Genomic DNA, 23942 nt, shown 5'->3' on the forward strand with positions numbered 1-23942 from the left:
TTAGCTGCTTGGGGGCCGATTCGCAGGCACTCCGGGGCGATCCGGAGCTCCATATTCCTTTTTAAGTCTGCTCAATAAATTGTAGCACCATCGATCACACACGAGGCGAGACGTAAAGAACTTCAATCGAGGCTTTATTGAGCAGACTTGTTCAGTCTCGTTCCCCGGCAGCTCAGTCACAGAATGCAGCTGCAGGGATTAACCCAGGTTCTTATACCCCGCCTATCTGGGTGGAGCCCAGTAGGCGGCAGATCCAATCGGAATCCAGCAGCAGTCCTCCAATGGCTCTTCGGCATTCATGGTGTACCGTATTACCCTTAATACATACCACCACAGTGATGTATCCTGGTTGTCCAGAGGGGGACGCAGCCACATCATGCAACCGTTTGCTGTAAAAATGGTGGCTGGCACTTTCACAGTAGGTTGGATGTCAGATTTCACTATTTTAAACCTTTAGCCCCACTGCTGACTCTCTTCCACCTGTCACTGTGAACTAATACCAATCCTATAAATTTAGATTAATTGCACCTCAATTTACCTCTATTTCTTTTCTAAGTTGAACATGACGCTCTTCTTCCTTGATCAAAAGAACTGATTTTTCATTAATCGCTTCTCTTATTTCAGAAATTTTGGTCTTCAATTCTGTAATTTCTCCCTGTTTTATCAATAAAAATTATTTTAATTACTTTCAGTAACAAAAAGAATGGTCGAGAAAATTCTGAACAAAGTATCTAAATTTGATTTTCTTCTGCAGTGAAGGAAAATTAATTTATAAACACAGAAAAATCTCAATCTTCAATTATTCGCACAATGGATATGAAATTCATAGCCGTTGCACTGCCCAACTCTGCTTTTCTGGGCCATTCACTTCTTGTGTGGCCTGCACTCCTCCAATTCTGGCCTCATGATCATCCCTGATTTTAATTGCTGCACCATTGGAGGTCATGGCTTCAGTTGCCAAGGCCCTAAGCTCTGGAATTGCCCCTCTAAACCTCTATGTCTTTCTTCCTTTAAAATGCTCCATAAAACTTAACCCTTTGACCAAGCTTTTGTTCATCTCTCCAAATATCTCATTAAGAGAATCTGCACCACATTTTGTTTGATAACACCCCTATGAAGCTACTCAGGGTGTTTTGGTATATTAAATGTGATACATAAATATAGGTTGTTGTGAAGATTGTGACAGGGCGGGAGGGTGGCCAGAAATTTATTTTGGAGCATCTTGGGGCAGGCTGGCTGTGATTCACTTCTGTGCTGGTTTGGCCTGGTGAGAAATACAATGCTACTGATCCCTCAGGTCATTTTTGAAAATTTTATCGGGCCTAACAGCACAATTTAAACGCACAGATTAAAAAACACATGTTCATTTTGGGTGATTATTTCCACTGCCTGTCCAGTGAGTAGGTTAAACAGCATAGGTAAGCTTCCAGCTGCAAGATGGATAAGTAACTTGGGTGATTTTAACTGTCTACCCATTCGGTTTCTACCAGGTAGGTAGTTTAAATTACCACCACAATTATTTTATCATGTTATTCACTGAAGGAGCTAGGTGGATATGTATAGATAGATTATCTAACTGTTATTTATGTGATTATTATTAATCTTTTGTGGACTTCCGGTGACGGCGGGCGGGAGGCAGGCGCACATTGGAGGGCTCCCTTTTGGGGACGGCATTTTCGGGGTTCAACGCCCGGTCCCAGGGGCAGCGGAGGCGGCAAAAGCAGGGAGAAGGCACAGTGAAGGGAAATGTCGAAAATAAGTAAAAGAACGGCCGTGAAAAAAGCGGCTGAAAGTCCGTCGGGGAGTGGAAATGGCACCGGGCACGGCAAGAAAAGTGGAGGCTGGGGCACCAGGGGAGGCCGCATTGCCCACGGCTGAAGAAATTACTAAGGTGGTGGCCGTGGAACTCGAAAGGCAGTTCACAAAACACATGGAGGCGATGAGGAAGGAGGTGGGGGCGGTATTGAAAGTGCTGGTGGAGGAGGCGATTGCCCCGGTGAGGGCGGTGGTATTGAGCGCACTGGCGGAGGTGCGGGAGCAAGGTGAGGCGCTGAAGGAAATGGAAGAGACATTATTGCAGCACAGTGATCAACTTACCTCGATGGGGAAGGAGATGCGGAAGGTGATAGGGGTCAACAAGAGTCTGCGAGTCAAAATGGATGACTTGGAAAACAGATCCAGGCGACAGAATCTGAGGATTGTGGGTCTGCCCGAGGGAGTGGAAGGCCCGAGGCCGACTGAGTATTTTGCCACGATGTCGGCGAAGCTATTGGGGGAGGGGGATGATCCCTCCCGATATGAACTGGATCGGGCTCAGTGGTCGTGGAGGCCTGTACCAAAGGAGAGTGAGCCGCCAAGAGTAGTGACTCTGTGTTTTCATAGGTACAGTGTGAAGGAGAAGGTCCTGTGCTGGGCAAAGCAGAAGCGGGTGGTGCAGTGGACTGGAGCTGGTGTACACATATATCAGGACTTTACGGTGGAGCTGGCGAGGAGACGGTTTGCCTTCAGCCGGGTGAAGGAGGCACTGTACATCAGTAAGGTGCAGTGCGGCATAGTATAGCCTGCTAAGTTGAGAGTGAGTTAGAGTTGAGAAATCCAAAGACTTTTATTTTGGGACGGCGGAAGCAGCGGAGGAGTTTGCGAAGGCTGAAGGACTGTGGCTGAATTGAGAATGATCATGTACCGATGTAGCCTCACGTAACTGTATTTTTTCACTGCGTACTGGTGTATGTGCTAAATGAGCCAACGCTGTATATATTTGGACAACGGAAGAGATGGGACTTCCACTTGCAATGTTGGTTCTTTGGGGCTTGGGTGTGTATGCGGGGTTTGTGTGCTAAAGAGGATTTCTTGGTTTTCCTGGGGTGGCAAGGGGGAAAGAGACCCGGGCGGGGGCCTCCATGCTGGCCGGTTTAAGCCGGCCAGTGAACGGGAGTGAGGTGGGGGGAGGGGCTGCAGTCATCGGAGCCTGGCAGAACAGGTTCCGATGAGTCTAGCCGGGGTGGAAAGTTGGGAAGAAGGAACAGAGGTTGGGGGGAGGAGTTTTATAAGAGGAAGTGGAGGGGAGGAGTCGGGGAGAGTGGGGGGGGGGGGGGTTTACAATTCATGGGTGTCATTTACGGTACTCTTTCGGGGATTGGATGGCATTGAATGTTAGGGGGAAGGGGGGTGGGTGGACTCTATAGGTCAATGGTGACCATAGGCGATTCCTAATTCCTTTTTCTTTTTTTTTTCCTTTGTTTTTCCCACTGTGGGAGGGTTTGTTTTATTTGATGCTTATATTGTCAGGTGGAGCATTGTTTGGGCTGGTGGGAGGATGGGATCGTTGTTGTTGATATGGGGATTGACTTTGTATTTGTTACTGTTTACTGCTTGTTGGTGGGGTGATAATTCTGAAGAAAATGTGAAAATGGAGAATAAAAATATTTTACAAAAAAAATTATTCACCTTTTGTAAAATAAACTGGCTTTATATTTCAAACTGGAAATGAAGTTTGATGTGTTGTTCTGATGTTTTCAAAGACTGGAGTGAAATCTTATGGATCAAATAAATCCAGCAGCTAAAGCATTTACAGTTCAGTTCCAAGTCAATTAACTGAAGGTTTACCTAGGTCTCAAAGAAATAACTCATAGGGGAGGCAGTGGCGTAGTGGTACTGTCCGCAGACTAGTAATTCAGAGACCCAGAGTCATGCTCTGAGGACCCAGGTTTGAATCCTGCCGTGGCAGATGGTGAAATTTGAATTTAATAAAAAATCTGGAATTAAAAGTTTAAAGACGACTGTGTAAAAAAACATCTGGTTCACTAATCTGTCATCCTTACCTGGTCTGGCCTACATGTGACTCCAAATCCGTAACAATGTGGTTGACTCTTAAATGCTCTCAGGGATGGGCAATAAATGCTGGCCCAGCCATCCCATGAAAGAATTTTTTAAAACCTTCAAAGATATTGGTGATCACCATTAGAGTAATATGAAAGTCAAAGTAATGAAGGGTAAGATGACCCCCCCCCAAAAAAAAAACATTGCATGTTATGTAATAGTATGGAAAATGTTTCAAACCTGTACTTGTTTTATAATATTTCCTTCAGGATTCATAAGATCTGCCGCTAATTCTTCTTTCTTTGCCTTTAATTCTTTGACCATGAGTATTTTCTCTTCAAGTTGCATCACTATTGGGCTTCTACTTTCCAGCTGATTAGTTAACTCTTTATGACCCAACATTTTTTTCCGATATTTATCATACTCAGCCAGAAACTTGAAATATTTTTCTTCTTCTTCTTGTATAGCAAACTTTAGTTGCAAATTGTTTGCATTAAGGCTCCAGAGCTGGGCCTCCAAATCTGCACAATGTTGTTGACGACTTTCCGATTCATTCTCTAAATGGTAAATCTGTTTCTCGGTTGTCCTAATTTCCTGTAAAATAGTTTTCTTTTCTTTTTCCAGTTCAAATAATTGGGCCTGTAAAATAAAATTGCTGCATTTTATAACTGAAAAGTGAGCATTTATTTCATTCAGTTACCAATGAAGAAAACAGTACTTTAGATTGTAACATTATTTCTAGCAGTAATGCCACATATTTAGATCTTTAACTCTGGTGCAATTGATAAACAATAATGTGAACAAATGCCATTAATGTTGTTTCGTCTCATATTTCAAATCTCAGATAAGTCATAATCTAACAGTTGGATAAGTCATAATTTAGTGAATTTGTATTACTGGTGACATGCATTCATTAAACAAAAATTGAATTTGAAAATTAATTGTCAGACCTTGGTGAAAAGTTATGATCCAGCACAAAGCAATACAAATTATGCTTCGCTATGCCATGGCACAGTCCCATATGTTTAATAAATCCATTTATCACCTTTCTCTCAAAGTACATATTGTAGTGAAAGCAATTTTTATGTTACAATTGGTATGAGCCAGGCTGGTTTCTAGGTGACAATGATCAATGAAAACTAAACGCAGAGCATTACTGTGTTGCAATGAAATGTTAGGTTTTTAAAGCAAAGTATATTTTCATACTTAATTTAGCTGGGCCAATCCACCTACCCTGCACATCTTTGGGTTGTGGGGGCGAAACCCACACAAACAATGGGAGAATGTGCAAACTTCATGTTTTGTTATGCTCTTGACGTAGCATAAGCTGCTTCCTTGATGTGCACTCTGACAAAGGAAGGTTCAGACTTGGAGATAGCTTCAATACATTTAGAACATAGAACATAGAAAAATACAGCACAGAACAGGCCCTTCGGCCCACGATGTTGTGCCGAACCTTTGTCCTAGATTAATCATAGATTATCATTGAATTTACAGTGCAGAAGGAGGCCATTCGACCCATTGAGTCTGCACCGGCTCTTGGAAAGAGCACCCCACCCAAAGTCAACACCTCCACCCAACACGAAGGGCAATGAATTCGGGAATTCTCCCCAGTGGAGGCGGAGAATTAAACTATTAACAATTCTCCTACTTGGATTCGACTCTCCTGTTAATCCTGCTATAGCTACTCAGACTAACTAACCAGTCTGCTACTTGGAGTATAGTGTTCAACTTGGAGTATAGTGTTCAATTCTGGTCGCCACACTACCAGAAGGATGTGGAGGCTTTAGAGAGGGTGCAGAAGAGATTTACCAGAATGTTGCCTGGTATGGAGGGCATTAGCTATGAGGAGCGGTTGAATAAACTCGGTTTGTTCTCACTGGAACGAAGGAGGTTGAGGGGAGACCTGATAGAGGTCTACAAAATTATGAGGGGCATAGACAGAGTGGATAGTCAGAGGCTTTTCCCCAGGGTAGAGGGGTCAATTACTAGGGGGCATAGGTTTAAGGTGAGAGGGGCAAGGTTTAGAGTAGATATACGAGGCAAGTTTTTTACGCAGAGGGTAGTGGGTGCCTGGAACTCGCTACCGGAGGAGGTGGTGGAAGCAGGGGCGATAGTGACATTTAAGGGGCATCTTGACAAATACATGAATAGGATGGGAATAGAGGGATACGGACCCAGGAAGTGTAGAAGATTGTAGTTTAGTCGGGCAGCATGGTCGGCACAGGCTTGGAGGGCCGAAGGGCCTGTTCCTGTGCTGTACATTTCTTTGTTCTTTGTACAATCCACGTGGTGGGTGTGATGTGTTTCAATCAACCCGGTCTGTACCAACTAAGTGTCTTCACTGGAAAGAGCCTGAGCATGTGTGCTGTGTCCTTTTATATGGGTTGGTGTAATGCCCCCCTGTGGTAGTGTCACCTCTGGGTGTGTCTTGACTGCCCATTGGTCGTGTCCTATCTTACTGGCTTATTGGTTGAATGTCTGTGTATCATGATGTCTCTGGTGCTCCCTCTAGTGTCTAGCTCGGTGTAGTGTATGTACATTAACCCCTTGTGTATTTACAGTGATGCATATCACCACACTCCACACGGCAGTGACCCAATGCCGGGATCGCACTTGGGACCTTGGTGCTGTGAGAGAGCTATGCTAACCACTGTGCCACCATGCTGCCCGTGAGTCATATGCTTAATGGTTGTGGGGGGTCTATAGCATTAGGCATGTGTGGGCACTGTACCTGGATATGAAGGGATTGTGCTGGTGAGTGACAGTGGATTCTGATGAACAAGCACAAAGATCGGTGTGAGGAGGGTGCAAGGTGTCAGCCAGTGATCTGTGGGGGTTTGGGAATGTCAGTGGTGGCAGTCAGAACTGATGCCAGGAGAGAGGTGGTAATTTACCCTTGCAGCTTGGTGGAGGTCGCTGGTCTTCTTCCAACATTGGACGTCGGGCTCTCCTGGTCATGCTGCGCGCGTTGACAGTGGCTGCCACTGCCTCCCAGGAGGCAATGCTGGCCCTGCCGCTGAGCCTCCGATCTCCTCAGGGGAAAAGGGGGCGGGGTTCTCCTTTGGCTGTCGCCGAAATCAGGAAAGGCGATTAGGCGGAGAATTGGTTTTGCCCCCAAAATCGTGGCGGCGCCGGGTACAAGCCAAATCGCAATTCTCCAGTGCCTCAAGAGCGGCGTCAATACGTTCTACTCAGCACCTACAGTAAACGCTGTTTGCATATCATTAACTGGCCTGACCTGGTATTCTCCGGGGCCTCCACAATTCTCCGCCTCCACTGGGGAGAATTCCCGACGTGAGGTCCATTTTAAAAATCGGGAAACAGGCGCCATGGCTGATGAGAGGAGACAGGACATGCAGAGGCTGCCGGTCCTGACACTGGCTGAGCTGGCTTTGGAGGTAGCTCTGCCATTGCTGGGGGGGGGGGGGGGGGGGGAGAGAGAGGAAAGGACGAGGAGATGGGCAGACGGGGCGTGGTCTGCCATTGCTGAAGCCTGCAATCTTGCTGACCACCCTACTGACCACCCACCCAGGCTCGTGGGTTCTGCAGAATGCCACCAGCCGTGTGGATGCCCCTGCCCCATCGCCTATGCTCACCACCCTCCGCCATACCATCCTCTCCAACCGGCTGCCATCCGATGGTGGGGCAGCACACGGCCTGCCCAAGGGCAATGCCCACAGTATCCCCCACAGGGTGGCACTGGACAGGAGGACTACAGAGCATAATGCTGGCAAGGGCAATGCAAACTGACAGTACCCTGGAAGCAGGGATGAGCGCTAGGGACAGAGGTCCCAATGGTGCCAGGCACTGAGCGGGCCAGGGGTGCGGGGATAGTGGGGGGGCAGGGTCTGGAGTACCAACCAGGGCCACCATGTAGCCCGTTGGACCTGGTTGGGCACAGGGGTGCGCACCATGCGAAAATGTCAGCCTTTCACCTCATAAGGACAGTGGAATTGGAATTCACCAGTAATGGTGGCCTTCCTCTTAGTCATCGCAGCACTGCAGCTGTACGAGATGGAGCTGCTCGAGAAGGGGGAAGCTGCAGCAGCAGCACCTCCCCAGAGGAAGAGGAGACAGCCAGTGAGGATGGAGAGCCAGCTGCCCAACAGTCTGTGGAGGAGGAGGTGCAAAGGAAGTGCCGCATGAGGCTTCATGTGTACCGGTAGTGACTGTCATTCGAGGACCTGCCGGACAGGTCATGCCTTCAACGATTCCGGCTGAGCAAAGGGGCATATCTGCGTGGCGCAGATGACACCGTGGGGGTATGGGGGAGGACACCCACTCTCGGTGGCCATTAAGGTAATGGTCACCCTGAACCTTTATGCCACGGGGTCTTTACAGGTGCCGAGTAGGGACCTGTCTGAGATCTCACAAAGTTCAGTGCACAGGTGCATTTTCGCCATCACGGCAGCCCTAGATGCCCAGTCACGCAATAAATCTATTTTAACATGGACTGAGCCAACCAGGATGCCCGGGCAGCAGGGTTTACCGCCATCGAGAGATGCCGAGGATCCAGGTGGGGATCGACAGGATGCATGTAACCCTAAGAGCACCTGCACATGACAGGCTATTCTTCACAAACCGAAAGGGGTTCTATTCTTTGAATGCGCAAATAGTGTATGACAATCAGCTGTATATCATGCACATCTGCGCCCGATACCCAGGTAGTGTGCATGGCGCCTTCATCATGGCCTTATCGAGGCGTACCCCCGGGAGGGGAGATGGCTGCTGGGCGACAAGGACGACCCACTGCAGTCGTGGCTGGTGACACCTATCTGGAGGCCACACACCAACGAGGAGACCCCCTACAACGGCACCCAGGCAGCGACCAGGGGCGACATCGAGCAGTGCTTCGGCATCCTTCAGATGCGGTTTACATGCCTGGATAGCTTTGGAGGGACCCTCCAGTGTGGCACTGGGAGAGTCGCCACATCGTGGTGGCCTACTGCGTCCGCCACAACTTTGCACAGCAGAAAAGTGACGTGTTGGAGGAGGATGAACGTCAGATCTCGTCCGATGAGAAGGATGCGGAAAAGGGCGAGCATAAGTATGACATCGGGCCCGGGCAGGCACCCATGCAGCCAATGCGCACAGGACGTTCTGATCACCTCCAGGTTCACTGGGTATGGGGGACTGGCCAGGGGACCAGAAACCGCATCCCATCCACAAGGCACCCCGCCCCTGGTTATCGCCCACCTGCAATCCCCTCTGCGATTCCTACCCCTCACCACGGGGTGTGGGGCCCTGGGTTGGCAGTCACAGCAGATATGGTCAGTGAGATGACGGATGATGACAACCCACTCAGGGATGAGCTCTGGTGCTCCACATTGTTTGACAATGTCTGACCCCTCTCCATGGTAGCACTTCCCACTGTTCACCTGGGTGATCCCTGCATGCAAGCTGGCCATTCCTTCACATGGTCCCATTAAATCCACAGGAAAGGTAGGGTGGTGGGCACCGGAGTAAAGAGTGCTGGCTGAACCGTGGTCCCTGGGCCAAGCCCACCTTCAACATCCGTCCTTCCATCACCCCCACCCCTCCCTTCCAACATGCTCCCTCTGCACGCAGACCAGCCAACCCTTCACAATCTTCTGACAGAGCACCGAGGCAAGTTGTAACATTGTACACAGGTGTTTAATGTGAAAACATATATAGATTTGAGCCCTAGCCCCATCGCTAAACTGTGCCCTGCACCCGTGCCAACTAAACTGGTGTCTCCTTTTCTGGCTTCATGGGTCCTAATGCTATGCCTAGGTGGATCCCCAGATGGTACATCAGGACTGGAGGTGGCCTGCTGTGATTCCTACCCTGTGATCTGAATCCCCTTTGGCAGCCCGTCTTTTAGGTCGACTGGACCTGGATGGGCCCGGCTGCTGCTTGGGTGTCCCAGGTGGTGTGGTGCTGCTCTGTTCTCACCACTGCCCACCAGGTGCATGAGTGACAGAAGGGGGGAGTCCGAGGCACTGCGGTTCTCCAGTACCTCCCTTGTGGGAGTTACGGGCTCGAGCCCCATTACCTCCTTCTCCCTCGGGGTGCCCGATGGCCCCCGAGCTACTCCATGACTCGGAGGTGCGAGCGGAGCCAACTCCTGAGGCTTCCCACCACCTGGCGCTGCCAGTCCTCAAGGTCCACTGCTGTTTAGACCAAGGGCTGCATGCTCGCAGCCATGGAGCACAGGGAGTCGACCACCTCCATCTGGCACAGCGCCACATCACGCTGCGACTGTGTCACCACCTTCTGGGTGTGTGCCACAACAACTAGTGACTGTGCCACCTCCACCTGTGTCTGTGCCACATTGGCCAGTGCCTGCCCAATGCCTCTGACATTCTGAGCCATGGCCCGCTGTTACTGGGCCACACTCAGAAGCACCACTACAATGTCCAGGTGGCCCTGGCACGCGGGCAGCCCTGTCCTGGGCCTCAGTTGGACTCCTCCAACTGCACCTGACTCGAGCTCCGGGGTGTCCTTGTGGGCCGAGGACTTCCGTCCGTATCAGTGTCATCCTCATCGCTGACTGGCACCTGGGGTTCTGGTTCTGGCTGGGGTTGGAGATACCAGAAGAGCCCACCCCATCACCAGCAGCTACTGCAAGACTCAAGACAAGATGCATATTTAGACTGCGGGTTGTGGTGGTAGAGGGGTGTATAAGGGAGGGGGTAGTGTGGTATGTTGGGGGGAGGGTAGTGGGGTGTGTTGGGAGGAGGGAGATAGTGTGTTGGAGAAGGAGGTGTATGGGTGTTGGTGGAAAGGAGTGTGGAGGTGGTGGTGGGTGGGGTGGGGTGGTGACACACATGCCATGGGAATTTGCAACTCGGTGGGGTCCCACTTCCTCGCCAGACACCGATCTCCACTCCGTCGACTGCCCTTTCCTCGGGCCCGCCAACCACATCCAGTGCCCTCTGCTCTGCTGCGGTGAGGGGCTGGCGGTACCCCTCCAGTTTCTCCCTATTCCAGCGGTTCTCCTGGGGGGGGGAACAGAAAACGCAGTGTTAGACGGTCTGACACATGCAGCCCAAGGCTGGGCACCCTGCCGTGGCAGCTGGTATGGGTGCCGACATGTGGTGCAGGGTGGGGTTTCGGCCACCCTCCGGGTAAGGATAGGGGTAGCGTTACGGGTGTGTGGGATGGCGGTTAGTGCCAGGGGCATAGTGCTGCCTGTTACGGGTCAGGGTTTAGAGAATCCCAAAGTGTATCATGGAGTTCACCTGACCCACAACTTTTAATAGATTGTGGTATGGGGAGCACACGGCTCACTCTCCAGGTATGGTACAGCAGAAATGGACGAATATTTTTAAAAACAAAACAATGTTTATTCTATGAACTCAAGTTAACCTTTCTAAAACAAACAGTGAACATCTTAGCAACCAGTAAATCAAATGCACCCCCCAAAGAATACAACACTAAGTAATCTGTATGCCGTCCTTTTAACATCCAAAAGGCTAAAAAAAACTTCAAACAGGAGCATATTAGGGTTTACATTCAAGACTGAAAACATTTATAATTCTTCTGAATGCACCAAATAATTAAGAGATAGTCCTTCATGGCAGAGATCAACAGCAGTGCAGCTCACCGACACTTCCAAGCTTTCTCAAACTGAAACTTAAAAGCAGAGGTGGAGCTCAACTCCACCCACACGCTGACATCACTCTAGTAACATGAGCAGCTCCATTTCTTAAAGGTACATTTCTTAAACACTCATTTCTTAAAGGGTACTCTCACATGACACCTCCCCCCCAAGAAAAAAAAACCCCCACCAATTTCAAGATGCTTTCATTTTTCACCTTTTCACCATCCTTTAAGAAATGCACACAGTAAATATACTTTTTGTTTCAAAAAACAACACATGCAAACAGCTACAATAATATAGTCCATTTTTTCCTTCTTCGTCCTCCAACGGAAATTGCTTCCGTTCATCACATTCGTGACAAACCATCAGCTATCACGTTTTCTCGTCCTGCCACATGTACTATTTTTAAATGAAATGGCTGGAACAGTAAACTCCAGCGAAACAGCCTTGCATTGTTATTCCGGAATCGCTCCAAAAATGTCAACGGATTGTGATCAGTATTTATAACGGTGTGAGACGGATTGCTGGTTACATAAATGTAAAAATGTTGCAAAGCCAGCACCAAACTCAAAGTCTGCTTCTCAATCGTGGAATACCTTTTTCTGGTGCGAATTCAATGTCTTTGAAAAATAACCAATAGGCTACTCTAGCCCTTCGTCGTCGTCCTGTACAAGCACCGCACCTACACCCACATCACTCGCATCAACCGCCACTTTGAATGGTTTGGTGTAATTTATATCGCTAAAACAGGAGCAGTGGTTAACACTGCCTTCAGTCGACTTCCGCTTGCGGCTATGCGGAGCTAAGCCGCACGAATCGGCAGCTCCCGCGAAGACGGACTTTCGGGCTCGATAGAAGAGCCCCAACGGGACTTTGCACACAGCCAACCCATGGGGAAGAGAGGAGAGAGGTCCCCACTAACCTGTATGGACCGGACCCGCAGCGAAACGGCCAAAAAGACGGCACTGGAGCAGCGGGAGAAGAAGGGTAAAATAAACAAAATGGCGGTGGCCGGGGACAAAGAGATGCAAAAATTCATCAAGCGCTGCTTCGACGAGCTGCGCAAGGAGATGGTGGCGCCTATGCTGGCAATAATTGAAGGACTTGGGGCAACCCAGAAAGCCCACGAGGTGAAGATCCAGGAGATCCAGGAAAAAGTGAGTGAGAATGAGGACGAGCTCTTGGGCCTGGCGGTGAGAGTGGAGCGGCACGAGGCGCTACACAAGACGTGGGCAGGAAGACTCCAAGACCTGGAGAACAGGTCGAGGAGAAATGATTTGAGGATCCTGGGTCTCCCAGAAGGAATGGAGGGGGCCGACACCGCGGCATATGCGGGCACAATGATCGGGGTGCTGATGGGCGCGGAGGCTCCCCCGGGGTTGCTGGAGCTGGAAGGGGCGCACCGAGTGCTGGCGAGGAAGCCCAAAGCAAACGAGCTGCCAAGGGCGATGGTGGTGAGATTTCACCAGTTCACAGACAGAGAGAGGGTCCTGAAATGGGCCAAGAAGGAGCGGAGCAGCAAGTGGGACAATGCTGAGATTAGAATATACCCGGAATGGAGCACGGAGATCGCTAAGCGGAGAGCGGGTTTCAACCGGGCCAAAGCGGTGCTGCATCGGAAAGGAGTGAAATTTGGAATGTTGCAGCCAGCACGACTATGGGTCACATATAACGGCCAACACAACTACTTTGAAACGCCCGAAGAGGCGTGGACCTTTATATTAACTGAAAAGTTGGACTCTAATTGAGGGTTTGTGAGGGTGGGGGGTATTTGAGGGTTGAAGTATGATGGCGGTTGTATATAGGGGGCAAGCACGCGCAAGGAATGTTATATGGGCTGGGGACGAGAGACAAGGCCGCAACAGATGCTGTGTCAGGGGGGGCGGGGCAGGCTCTGGAAAGCGCGTGGTTTTTCTCCCGCGTGCGGGAAGAAAGGTGGGAAGGGGGAGCGTAAGAACGTCTACTGATGGGGAGATTCCCACACGGGGGGGTCAAAGGGATGGCGGGGGAAGCCGGGGTCAGCAGGCGTCAGCTGACTTACGGGAGTGATATGGGGGAGCAAAAAAGCTAGACAGGGATCTAGCGGGGGGGAGGGAAGGGGGGTGAAACAGGGTTGCTGCTGCACTGGCCGAAAGGGAATGGGACACAGAAGAGGTGGCCGGGATGGAGGTGAGGGAGACGCGGACACGGGACTGGCCCAGAAAAGGAGATGGCGAGTCGGCGGGGGGTGAGAGCCCCTCCAATCCGGCTGATAACGTGGAACGTGAGGGGCCTGAACGGACCGGTGAAGAGGGCTCGAGTGTTCGCACACTTGAAGGGACTGAAGGTAGACGTGGCTATGCTCCAAGAGACACACATGAAGGTGGCGGACCAGGTTAGGTTAAGAAGGGGATGGGTAGGACATGTATTTCACTCGGGACTGGACGCGAATAACAGAGGGGTGGCAATTCTGGTGGGAAAACATGTGTCATTTGAGGCCAAGACTATCGTAGTGGACAATGGAGGGAGATACGTGATGGTGAGTGGTAGGTTGCAAGGGGCGTGGGTGGTGTTGGTAAATGTATACGCCCCGAACTGGGATGATGCTGGATTTATGAAGCGCATGTTGGGGCGCATCCCGGACCTGGAGGTAGGAGGACTGATAATGGGAGGGGACTTTAACACAGTGCTGGACCCAACACTACACCGCTCCAGATCAAGGATGGGAAAGAGGCCGGCGGCGGCCAGGGTGCTCAGGGGGTTTATGGACCAGATGGGGGGAGTGGACCCATGGAGGTTTGCAAGACCGCAGGCCAGGGAATTTTCTTTCTTCTCCCACGTGCACAAGGCATACTCCCGGATAGACTTCTTTGTGCTGGGCAGGGCGCTCATCCCGAGAGTGGAAGGGACCAAGTATTCGGCCATAGCCGTTTCGGACCATGTCCCGCACTGGGTGGAAGTGGGGCTGGGAGAGGAGAGGGACCAACGCCCGCTATGGCGGTTGGATGTGGGACTGTTGGCAGATGAGGTGGCGTGTGGTAAGGTAAGGGGGTGTATTGAAAGGTAGTTGGAGGCCAACGACAACGGGGAGGTGCGAGTGGGGGTGGTATGGGAGGCGTTGAAGGCGGTGATCAGGGGAGAGCTAATCTCCATCAGGGCTCATAGGGAGAAGACAGAGGGCAGGGAAAGAGAGAGGTTAGTGGGGGAGATTTTGCGAGTGGACAGGAGATACGCAGAGGCCCCAGAGGAAAGATTACTTGGGGAAAGGCGACGGCTACAGACGGAGTTTGACCTGTTGACCACGGGGAAGGCGGAGGCACAGTGGAAGAAGGCGCAGCGGGCGACCTACGAGTACGGGGAAAAGGCCAGTCGGATGCTGGCACACCAGCTCCATAAGAGTGCGGCAGCGAGGGAAATAGGGGGAGTCAAAGTTGGTGGGGGAGCCATGGCCCAGAGTGCAACGGAAATAAACAAGGTATTCAAGGTCTTCTATGAAGAGCTGTACAGATCCCAGCCCCCAGGGGAGGAAGAGGGGATGGGAAGATTCCTGGACCAACTGCGGTTCCCGAGGGTGGAGGAGCAAGAGGTGGCTGGTTTGGGGGCACCAATCGGGTTGGAGGAGCTGAGTAAGGGTTTGGGGAGCATGCAGGCGGGGAAGGCCCCGGGGCCGGACGGGTTCCTGGTGGAGTTCTATAAAAAGTATGCGGACCTGTTGGCCCCGCTACTCATGAGAACCTTTAACGAGGCAAGAGAGGAGGGGACCCTGCCCCCGACAATGTCGGAGGCGACAATTTCCTTGATTCTGAAGCGAGACAAGGACCCACTGCAATGTGGATCGTACAGGCCGATTTCGCTCCTTAATGTGGACGCTAAGCTATTGGCAAAAGTGCAGGCCACGAGGATTGAGGACTGGGTCCCGGGGGTGATACATGAGGACCAGAAGGGATTTGTAAAGGGCAGGCAATTAAATACGAATGTGCGGCGGCTCTTAAACGTGATAATGATGCCATCGGAGGAGGGAGAGGCGGAGATAGTGGCAGCTATGGACGCGGTAAAGGCCTTTGACCGAGTTGAGTGGGAGTACCTCTGGGAGGTGTTGCGTAGGTTTGGGTTCGGGGGAGGGTTTATGAGCTGGGTTAAGCTCCTTTACAGCGCCCCGGTGGCAAGTGTGGTGACGAACCGGCGGAGGTCGGAGTACTTTCGGCTGTACCGAGGAACGAGGCAGGGGTGCCCTCTGTTGTTTGCATTGGCGATCGAACCCTTGGCCATATCACTGAGGGAGTCTAATAAATGGAGGGGGGTGGTCCGCGGGGGAGAAGAGCATCGGGTGTCGTGATACGCGGACGACCTGCTGCTGTACGTGGCGGACCCAATGGAGGGGATAGTGGAGGTCATGCAGACTTTGAGGGAGTTTGGGGAGTTCTCGGGCTATAAGCTCAATGTAGGGAAGAGCGAGCTTTTTGTACTACAGGCAGGGGACCAAGAAAGAGGGGTAGGGGACTGACCGCCGAGGAGGGCGGAGGGGAGTTTTCGGTATCTAGGGATCCAGATAGCCAGGAGCTGGGGGGCCCTAGGCAAACTGAATCTGACGAGGTTGGTGGACCAAATGGAGGTGGACTTCAAAAGATGGGACATGTTGCCGCTCTCGTTGGCGGGTAGAGTGCAGTCGGTAAAAATGGTGGTCCTTCCGAGGTTTTTGTTTGTGTTCCATTGCCTCCCCATCGTGATCACCAAAGGCTTTTTCAAGAGAGTAGGTAGGAGTATTATGGGGTTTGTGTGGGCGAACAAAACCCCGAGGGTAAGGAGAGGGTTCCTGCAGCGCAGTAGGGACCGAGGAGGGCTGGCGCTGCCAAACCTAGGGAGCTACTACTGGGCAGCAAACGTAGCGATGATCCGTAAGTGGGTTATGGAGGGAGAGGGGGCGGCATGGAAGAGGATGGAGATGGCGTCCTGCAAAGGAACGAGCTTGGGGGCGCTGGTGACGGCACCGTTGCCGCTCTCGCCATTAAAGTACACCACGAGCCCAGTGGTGGCAGCAACGTTAAGGATCTGGGGCCAGTGGAGAAGGCATAGGGGTGCAGTGGGAGCCTCGGTGTGGTCCCCGATCAGGGGTGACCATCGGTTTGTCCCGGGGAAGATGGACGGGGGGGTTCCAGGGTTGGCACCGGGCGGGGATTAGAAGAATGGGGGACCTGTTCATCGACGGGACATTTGCGAGCCTAGGGGCACTGGAGGAGAAGTTTGAGCTACCCCCGGGAAATGCATTCCGATATATGCAGGTGAGGGCTCTTGTCAGGCGACAGGTCAGGGAATTTCCGCTGCTCCCAACACAGGAAATTCAAGACAGGGTGATCTCGGGTGTATGGGTCGGGGAGGGCAAGGTTTCGGCAATACACCAAGAGATGAAAGAAGAGGGGGAAGCGCTAGCAGAAGAGTTGAAGGGTAAATGGGAGGAGGAGCTGGGGGAGGAGATCGAGGAAGGTTTGTGGGCTGATGCCCTGGGTAGCGTCAATTCCGCCTCCTCATGTGCCAGGCTCAGCCTGATACAATTTAAGGTGGTTCACAGAGCGACTTGACGGGGCGAGGTTGAGTAGGTTCTTTGGGGTAGAGGACAGATGTGGAAGGTGTTCAGGGAGTCCGACGAACCATGTCCATACGTTTTGGTCATGCCCGGCACTGGAGGGGTTCCGGAGAGGAGTGGCGGGTGCAATATCTCAGGTGGTGAAAGTCCGGGTCAAGCCAAGCTGGGGGCTAGCAATATTTGGAGTAGTGGACGAGCCGGGAGTGCAGGAGGCGAAAGAGGCCGGCATTCTGGCCTTTGCGTCCCTGGTAGCCCGGCGAAGGATCTTGCTAATGTGGAAGGAGGCGAAGCCCCCGAGCGTGGAGGCCTGGACAAACGACATGGCTGGGTTCATAAAGTTGGAAAGGATGAAGTTTGCCTTAAGGGGGTCTGCGCAGGGGTTCTACAGGCGGTGGCAACCGTTCCTAGACTACCTCGCGGAGCGTTAGAGGAAGGTCGGTCAGCAGCAGCAGCAACCCTGGGGGGGGGGGGGGGGGGAACGAGAGATTGCTTGAGGGGACGGACGAGCGGGGGATAACATGGAGGGTGGGGGAAATTGGCACGAACGGGCGAGAGCCAGTATATAAAGCTCTGTAAATATATCATCTTACCATGTATATATCTTGCTCAGGGCGATTTTGTGTTATCTTGTTACGGGGGGGGTTATTGTTTGTAAGGGGAAAAAAGTGTTTTGTTTTGTTAAAAAACTTTAATAAATATATATATTTTTAAAAAAACACTGCCTTCAGTCCGTCAAATGTCTGTTGACACTCTGCATGGAATTTGTTACGCTTCTTGAGCAAGTCCGTCAGTGGAGCGACCACACTGCTAAAATTGGGTACAAAATTCTGATAATTGCACTTCAACTTCATCTTCACTTTTTGATTTCTCCTCTTGTCTGAACCTGTGACTTTGCGACCTTGTTACTACACAATCCGGCAAAATCCCAGGATATTCATCTTTCAACACTTCAGTTGTCTGATCTTTCACTGGCTTATCAACCACAGTAGGCATCACTCCCACCTGCGATTCAGCTATATCATTACCCTAGATAAACTGTATTCCTGGTCAAGATAGTTTCTCAATTACTCCGACTATCACTTCACCATTCTTCACTGAACTTTCCAACTTTACCTTATATAATGGAACGCTACTCCTCTCACCTTGAATTCCACATATTACCACCTTTTCTGGCAACATTCTTCCCAAACTACATAACTCCTCATCTCTGACCATGATAGATTGACTAGCTCCCGTATCTCTTAAAGTTGTGACTTCTTTACCTGCTCCTCCTGATACACATGAGTAAACTTTACCCACACAAGTAAATTCTTTAAATACATCTGGCACCTTCGTATCAATCACCTCTTGATCAGGCTGTACAATCTTTCGCACCTCCTTCGCTTCACTTGGGATTTCCTTTACCACTTTAACAAACCCCACTGTCTTTTCCTGTTTTACCACATCAGTCTTCCCAGTGCTTTTCTTCAACCACCAACACTGTGTCTTTACATGGCCTAGTTTATTACAGTGAAAACATTTGAAACTTTTCATTTCTTTTCCATCCTCCTGGATTTTGTGTTTAACCTGAGGTAAACTCTCCTTAATATTTCCCATCAGATCACCTTTACCTTTACCACTTGAGTATTTCTCATGTCCCCAGTTTCTATCCCTCACAGGCTGAAACTGATGTCGGAAACCAAGCTTTGATTTATGAACTAATTCATAATCATCTGCCATTTCTGCTGCTCATCTCGCAGTTTTAACCCTCTGTTCTTCCACATGAGTTCTAACTACATCAGGAATTGAATTTTTAAACTCCTCCAACATTATAATTTCTCTGAGAACTTCATATGTTTGGTCTATTTTCAAAGCTCTTATCCACCTATCAAAATTACTCTGTTTAAGCCTTTCAAACTCCATGTACGTTTGACCAAATTCTTTCCTTAAATTTCTAAACCTTTGTCTGTAGGCTTCAGGCACTAGTTCATATGCACCCAAGATGGATTTTTTCACCTCCTCATACGACTCAGATACCTCCTCCGGTAGTGATGCAAACATTTCACTAGCTCTACCTACCAGCTTTGTTTGAATCAGTAATACCCACATGTCCTGTGGCCATTTCATTTCTTTAGTTACCTTCTCAAATGACATAAAAAAGGCTTCTACCGCCTTCTCGTCAAACCTTGGCAATGCTTGGACATATTTAAATAGATTCCCACCAAGCCTTCGACTTTGACGCTCTTTCTCACTATCCTCATCACTATCATCTGTACATTTCCCTTTACATATGCCAATTTTAACTGACTGTCATGTTTCATGGCCATTTTCTGAAGTTCAAACTCTCTCTCTTTATCTTTTTCCCTGATCTGTATCTCCCTTTCTTTTTCTTTTTGTTCTGCTAGGGCTATTCTTTCTTTTCTCGTGTCTTCTCTCTCCTTTTCTTTTTCCTCTCTCTCTTTCTCTTTCCGCTCTCTCTCTTTCGTATTCAAGCTGCTTTAATTCTTTCTCATGTTCCATTTGTTTAATTTGCAACTAAATTTTTGCCATTTCCAATGAATCAAACTGTATCTCAGGCAACTTTAAATGCTTAACCACCGCCATAATTACCTCAACTTTTCGCATTTTGTCAGGTAATGTTAACTGCAATGTTTTTGCCGAATCTAACAGTCTGCTTTTAGTCTCTGTCCGTAAGGTACTGCGTGTGACCGTCTCCGCCCCCAAAAACTTCAGAGCCTCTGAAAGAGCTATTGTCCACAACACATTCCCCACTTAAACTGAAAAATACCACACCTGAAAAGCAACCACAATATGCTCACCCCTCACTGTCTTTAAGTTCACTAAGCCAATCCAATAGATAGACATTTATCCCCTTCGAGCCCCCAATTGTTATGGGTCAACGTTTAGAGAATCCCAAAGTGTATCATGGAGTTCACCTGACCCACAACTTTTAATAGATTGTGGCATGGGGAGCACACGGCTCACTCTCCAGGTATGGTACAGCAGAAATGGACGAGTATTTTTTAAAACAAAACAATGTTTATTCCATGAACTCAAGTCAATCTTTCTAAAACAAACAGTGAACATCTTAGCAACCAGTAAATCAAATACACCCCCCAAAGAATACAACACTAAGTAATCTGTATGCCGTCCTTTTAACACCCAAAGGCTTAACAAACCTTCAAACAGGAGCACACTAGGGTTTACATTCAAGTCTGAAAACATTTATAATTTTTCTGAATTCACCAAATGATTAAGAGATAGTCCTTCATGACAGAGATCAACAGCAGTGCAGCTCAGACACATCCAAGCGTTCTCAAACTGAAACTAAAACGCAGAAGTGGAGCTCAGCTCCACCCATACTCTGACATCACTCCAGTAATATGAGCAGTTCCATTTCTTAAAGGTACATTTCTTAAACACTCATTTCTTAAAGGATACTCTCACATGACATGCCTTCTCATCCTGGCCGCCCTTAGGAGGTTGTGCTGCTTTTTCCAGCACTGCTGGCCGGTCCGGACCCTGTTGTAAAGGCCGCTTACCATTTCTTCCACCTGTGTCCAGACCCGGCGGCTGGCAGCTTCCTTCCCACCCCAGGGTACCGGGTCGCCCGCCTCTTCTCCAAGGCATCTAGCAGGGTCTCCAGTTCCGCAGCGGTGAACCTTGGGGCTGTGAATCTTGCTGCCGTCTTGTTGGCTGAGATGAGTGTATGCGAGGAGTGAAGTGTGTATATGTGGCTGCAGCTTGTCAGCCTCCTGCGTGTCAATCACGGGTCTGGCAAATCCGGCACCGTTTCTCATTGGAATCGATTGTGTTCCATGTGGCGCCGGTGCTAGTCCCTTGACGGTCATTGAATCGGTCCAGGTGCGCCTCCAGTTTTTCTGTCATAGAACTCCACGAAACCTGCCCCAGCGATAGCACTTAGTCTCAGGAACGGTGAATCCAGCCGAGGATGTCCCATCGACAGCAGTGAGAAGCCTGGCCAGGTTGGCATCGAAGTGGGGAGCAGGTCTGTACGCTGCCATGCTTGTGTGTTTACTGGGAGTGAGTGATGAGGGAGCGTTTAAAAGCAACACCCCCTTGTTAGTGGCGAGATGCTTGTCAGGTGAATCAGATGGCGAGGCAACCAATAATGGTGAGGTTCATGCCGGGGCTCATTTTCGGCATTAAATGATGATGAATACGGGTCGTGATCTCACCAGCACGGCCGCAGAGAAACACCTGTGAAACATGCCCAAAACGACACTTAGAAATGTTTCCATTGATTCATGTCTCATGTATTCTTTTTCAATTTAGTGTATCCAATTATTTTTCTCCAATTAAGTTGCAATTTAGCATGGCCAATTCACGTACCCTGCACATCATTTTGGCTTGTGGGATGAGACCCATGCAGACATGGGGGAAATGTGCAAACTCCACATGGACAGTGACCCAGAGCCGGGATTGAACCTGGGTCCTCAGTGCACTGAGGCAGCAGTGCTAACCACTGCACCACCGTGCCACCCATGCCCAATGTATTTCAATCAGAATGTTGAATGTATTTTTAAAAATTGATGACTTAAGACTGGGGCTTACGACTCCTCTGAGAGGCTGTGAACCATATCCTGTCCTCCAGTTTTAAATGCCTCCCGAGTCAATCCAATTTGGTGAACATCTGGGCTAATGTTTCAGGTCAGCCATCTTTCATGAGAACTGGGAAAAGTGTTTGTGTAACACTTAAGAAAGGCCATTTGGTAGGTCTCAAATACAAGAATTCTGTACATATATGCAGTAAAGGGTTCAAGGTAGGAACTGTCTCCATGTTTGCTTGTGCACATGACTCTGTCCAACATTAGACAGACCCCTAGGTGTGAGGGATGTGATCACATGAATCTAGAACTCACTGCCTGAAATGGTGGTATAGGCAGGAACCCTCACAACATTTAAGAAATATTTAGATAAACACTTGAAATGCTATAGCATACAAGGCTCTGGGCCAAATGCTGGAAAATGGGATTAGAGTAGATAGGTGTTTGATGGCCGGCAGGATACAATGGGCCGAAGGGTCTCTTTCCATGCTGTAAAAACTCTATGATTCTATAAGAAAGGACTCAACATCCAATAGCTCCACACTTAAGATGAAGTTCAATATAGAAAAGTGAGGTGATGCATTTTGGTAGGAGAAACATGGACAGACAACAAAAAAAAAGGATGGAATTGTTAAGGCGGTGCTGAAGGGGCCTGGGTGTATATGTACCTAGATCATTGAAGGTGGAAGGACAGATGGAGAGAAGAGTTAATAAAGCATCTTGTATTCTGGGATTTATTAATAGGTGCATAGGGACGAGGATGGCACAGTGGTCAGCACTGCTGCCGAGGACCCGGGTTCGATCCCGACCCCGGGTCACTGTCCGTGTGGAGTTTGCACACGTTCTCCTCGTGTTTGTATGGGTCTCGCCCCGATGGATTGGCCACTCTAAATTTGCCGTTAATTGGAAAAAAACTGAATTGGGTTCTTTAAATTTCCCCCAAAAAATAGGTGCAAGGAGGTTTTGCTGAACTTAGACAAAACACTGGTGAGGCCTCTGCTGGAGTATTGTATACAGTTCTGGACATCACACTAAAGGCAGGATTTGAACGCATTGGAGAGAGTGCAGAAGGGGTTTACAAGAATGGCTCCAGGGAAGAGAAACTTTAGTTTTGAGGATAGATTGGAGGGGTTGGGACAGTTCTCCTTGGAGAGGAGGTTTGATAGAGGTGTTCAAAATCATGAGGGGGCTGAACAGAGTAGAAAGGGAGAAACTGTTCCTGCTCTTAAAAGGATCAAGAACGAGAGGGCAAAGTTTTAAATGTATTTCAAAAGAAGAAAATATGATGTGAGAAAAACGTTTTCACACAGTTAATGGTTCAGATTCAGAATGCACTGCCTTGAAGTGTGGTGAAGGCAGGTTCATTTGAAGTATTAAGGAGGGCATTAAATGATTATTTGAATAGAAATAATGTGCAGCTGTATGGGGAAAAGGCAGGGGAATGGCACTAAGTCATAGTGTCCATTTAGAGATCCCGTGCAGACATGGTGGGCTGAATGGTCTCCTTCTGCGCCATAATAATTCTGCAATTCTGTGAAAAGGCAACTTGTGAAGATTGACAGTGGAAATGAACAAGATATTGAACAAGAGAAATCATGTTTTTTCCTCACTAATTTATCAAAATGCCTGCACAAGAGTGCAACCTTTCTGATTATGGTCCTGTCAGTTGTAAGTAATAAATAACAGCTTTTCATTTTACCTTTGTACAACAAGTTATTGATATCATGTTCGCATCTACAATATGCTTTTGAGCCCATGTTTTTCAAGATCCTGACTATAGAACAGCATGCACGGTACACAGGAATTAATGCGAAACTATGTTTTCTCGATGCAAAATAAACCAATTTACCTGCAAGTTACTAAGAACGCTCTTGCTTTTTTCTGCCTCTACTGTTTGTTGATGTTGTTGTTGTGCTACTTCTTTAACTATCTGCGAAAGTGAGAGCTGTGTGCTTTGTCCAGCCATACCTCAAAAAGTAGAAATCAGATATAATTAGTGTCAGATATAATTAGGGGCTGTTTAGCACAGGGCTAAATCACTGGCTTTGAAAGCAGACCAAGGCAGGCCAGCAGCACGGTTCAATTCCCGTAACAGCCTCCCTGAACAGGCGCCGGAATGTGGCGACTAAGGGCTTTTCACAGTAACTTCATTTGAAGCCTACTTGTGACAATAAGTGATTTTCATTTCATGATATGTAGACATGCAGATAATGATATACAGACAGGCAGCTAATGAACACAGAGAACAGGACATGACCAATGAGCATGCAGGACACTCAGGGGTGGTATCTCACTATAAAAGGCACGAGGCACTCACACTCCATCTCTTTCCACTGATGAACATCTATAGAGTGAGTCAGGGTGTCTTTACAGTATCACACCTCCGGCACAAGGCTAAGAGCTAGTCTGGTTTAGTCAGACAGAGTAACCACACTGAGGTTAGCAG

General features: G+C 49.2%; 1 protein-coding gene across 1 annotated transcript in view; it reads right to left on the reverse strand.

Annotated features, from left to right (window-relative positions):
• Positions 1–23462, reverse strand: part of LOC140428693 (coiled-coil domain-containing protein 122) — a 98613-nt gene extending 75151 nt beyond the window's left edge. Inside the window, exons 1-3 of the mRNA XM_072515426.1 lie at positions 23346–23462; positions 4060–4458; positions 539–655 (exon numbers count right to left, since the gene is read on the reverse strand). Of these exons, the coding sequence (XP_072371527.1) occupies positions 539–655; positions 4060–4458; positions 23346–23462 (633 nt within the window). The remainder of the gene's footprint in view (positions 1–538; positions 656–4059; positions 4459–23345) is intronic.
• Positions 23463–23942: the final 480 nt, after the last annotated feature.

The sequence above is a fragment of the Scyliorhinus torazame genome, chromosome 8, assembly GCF_047496885.1.
Source record: "Scyliorhinus torazame isolate Kashiwa2021f chromosome 8, sScyTor2.1, whole genome shotgun sequence".
Lineage (NCBI taxonomy): Eukaryota > Metazoa > Chordata > Chondrichthyes > Carcharhiniformes > Scyliorhinidae > Scyliorhinus > Scyliorhinus torazame.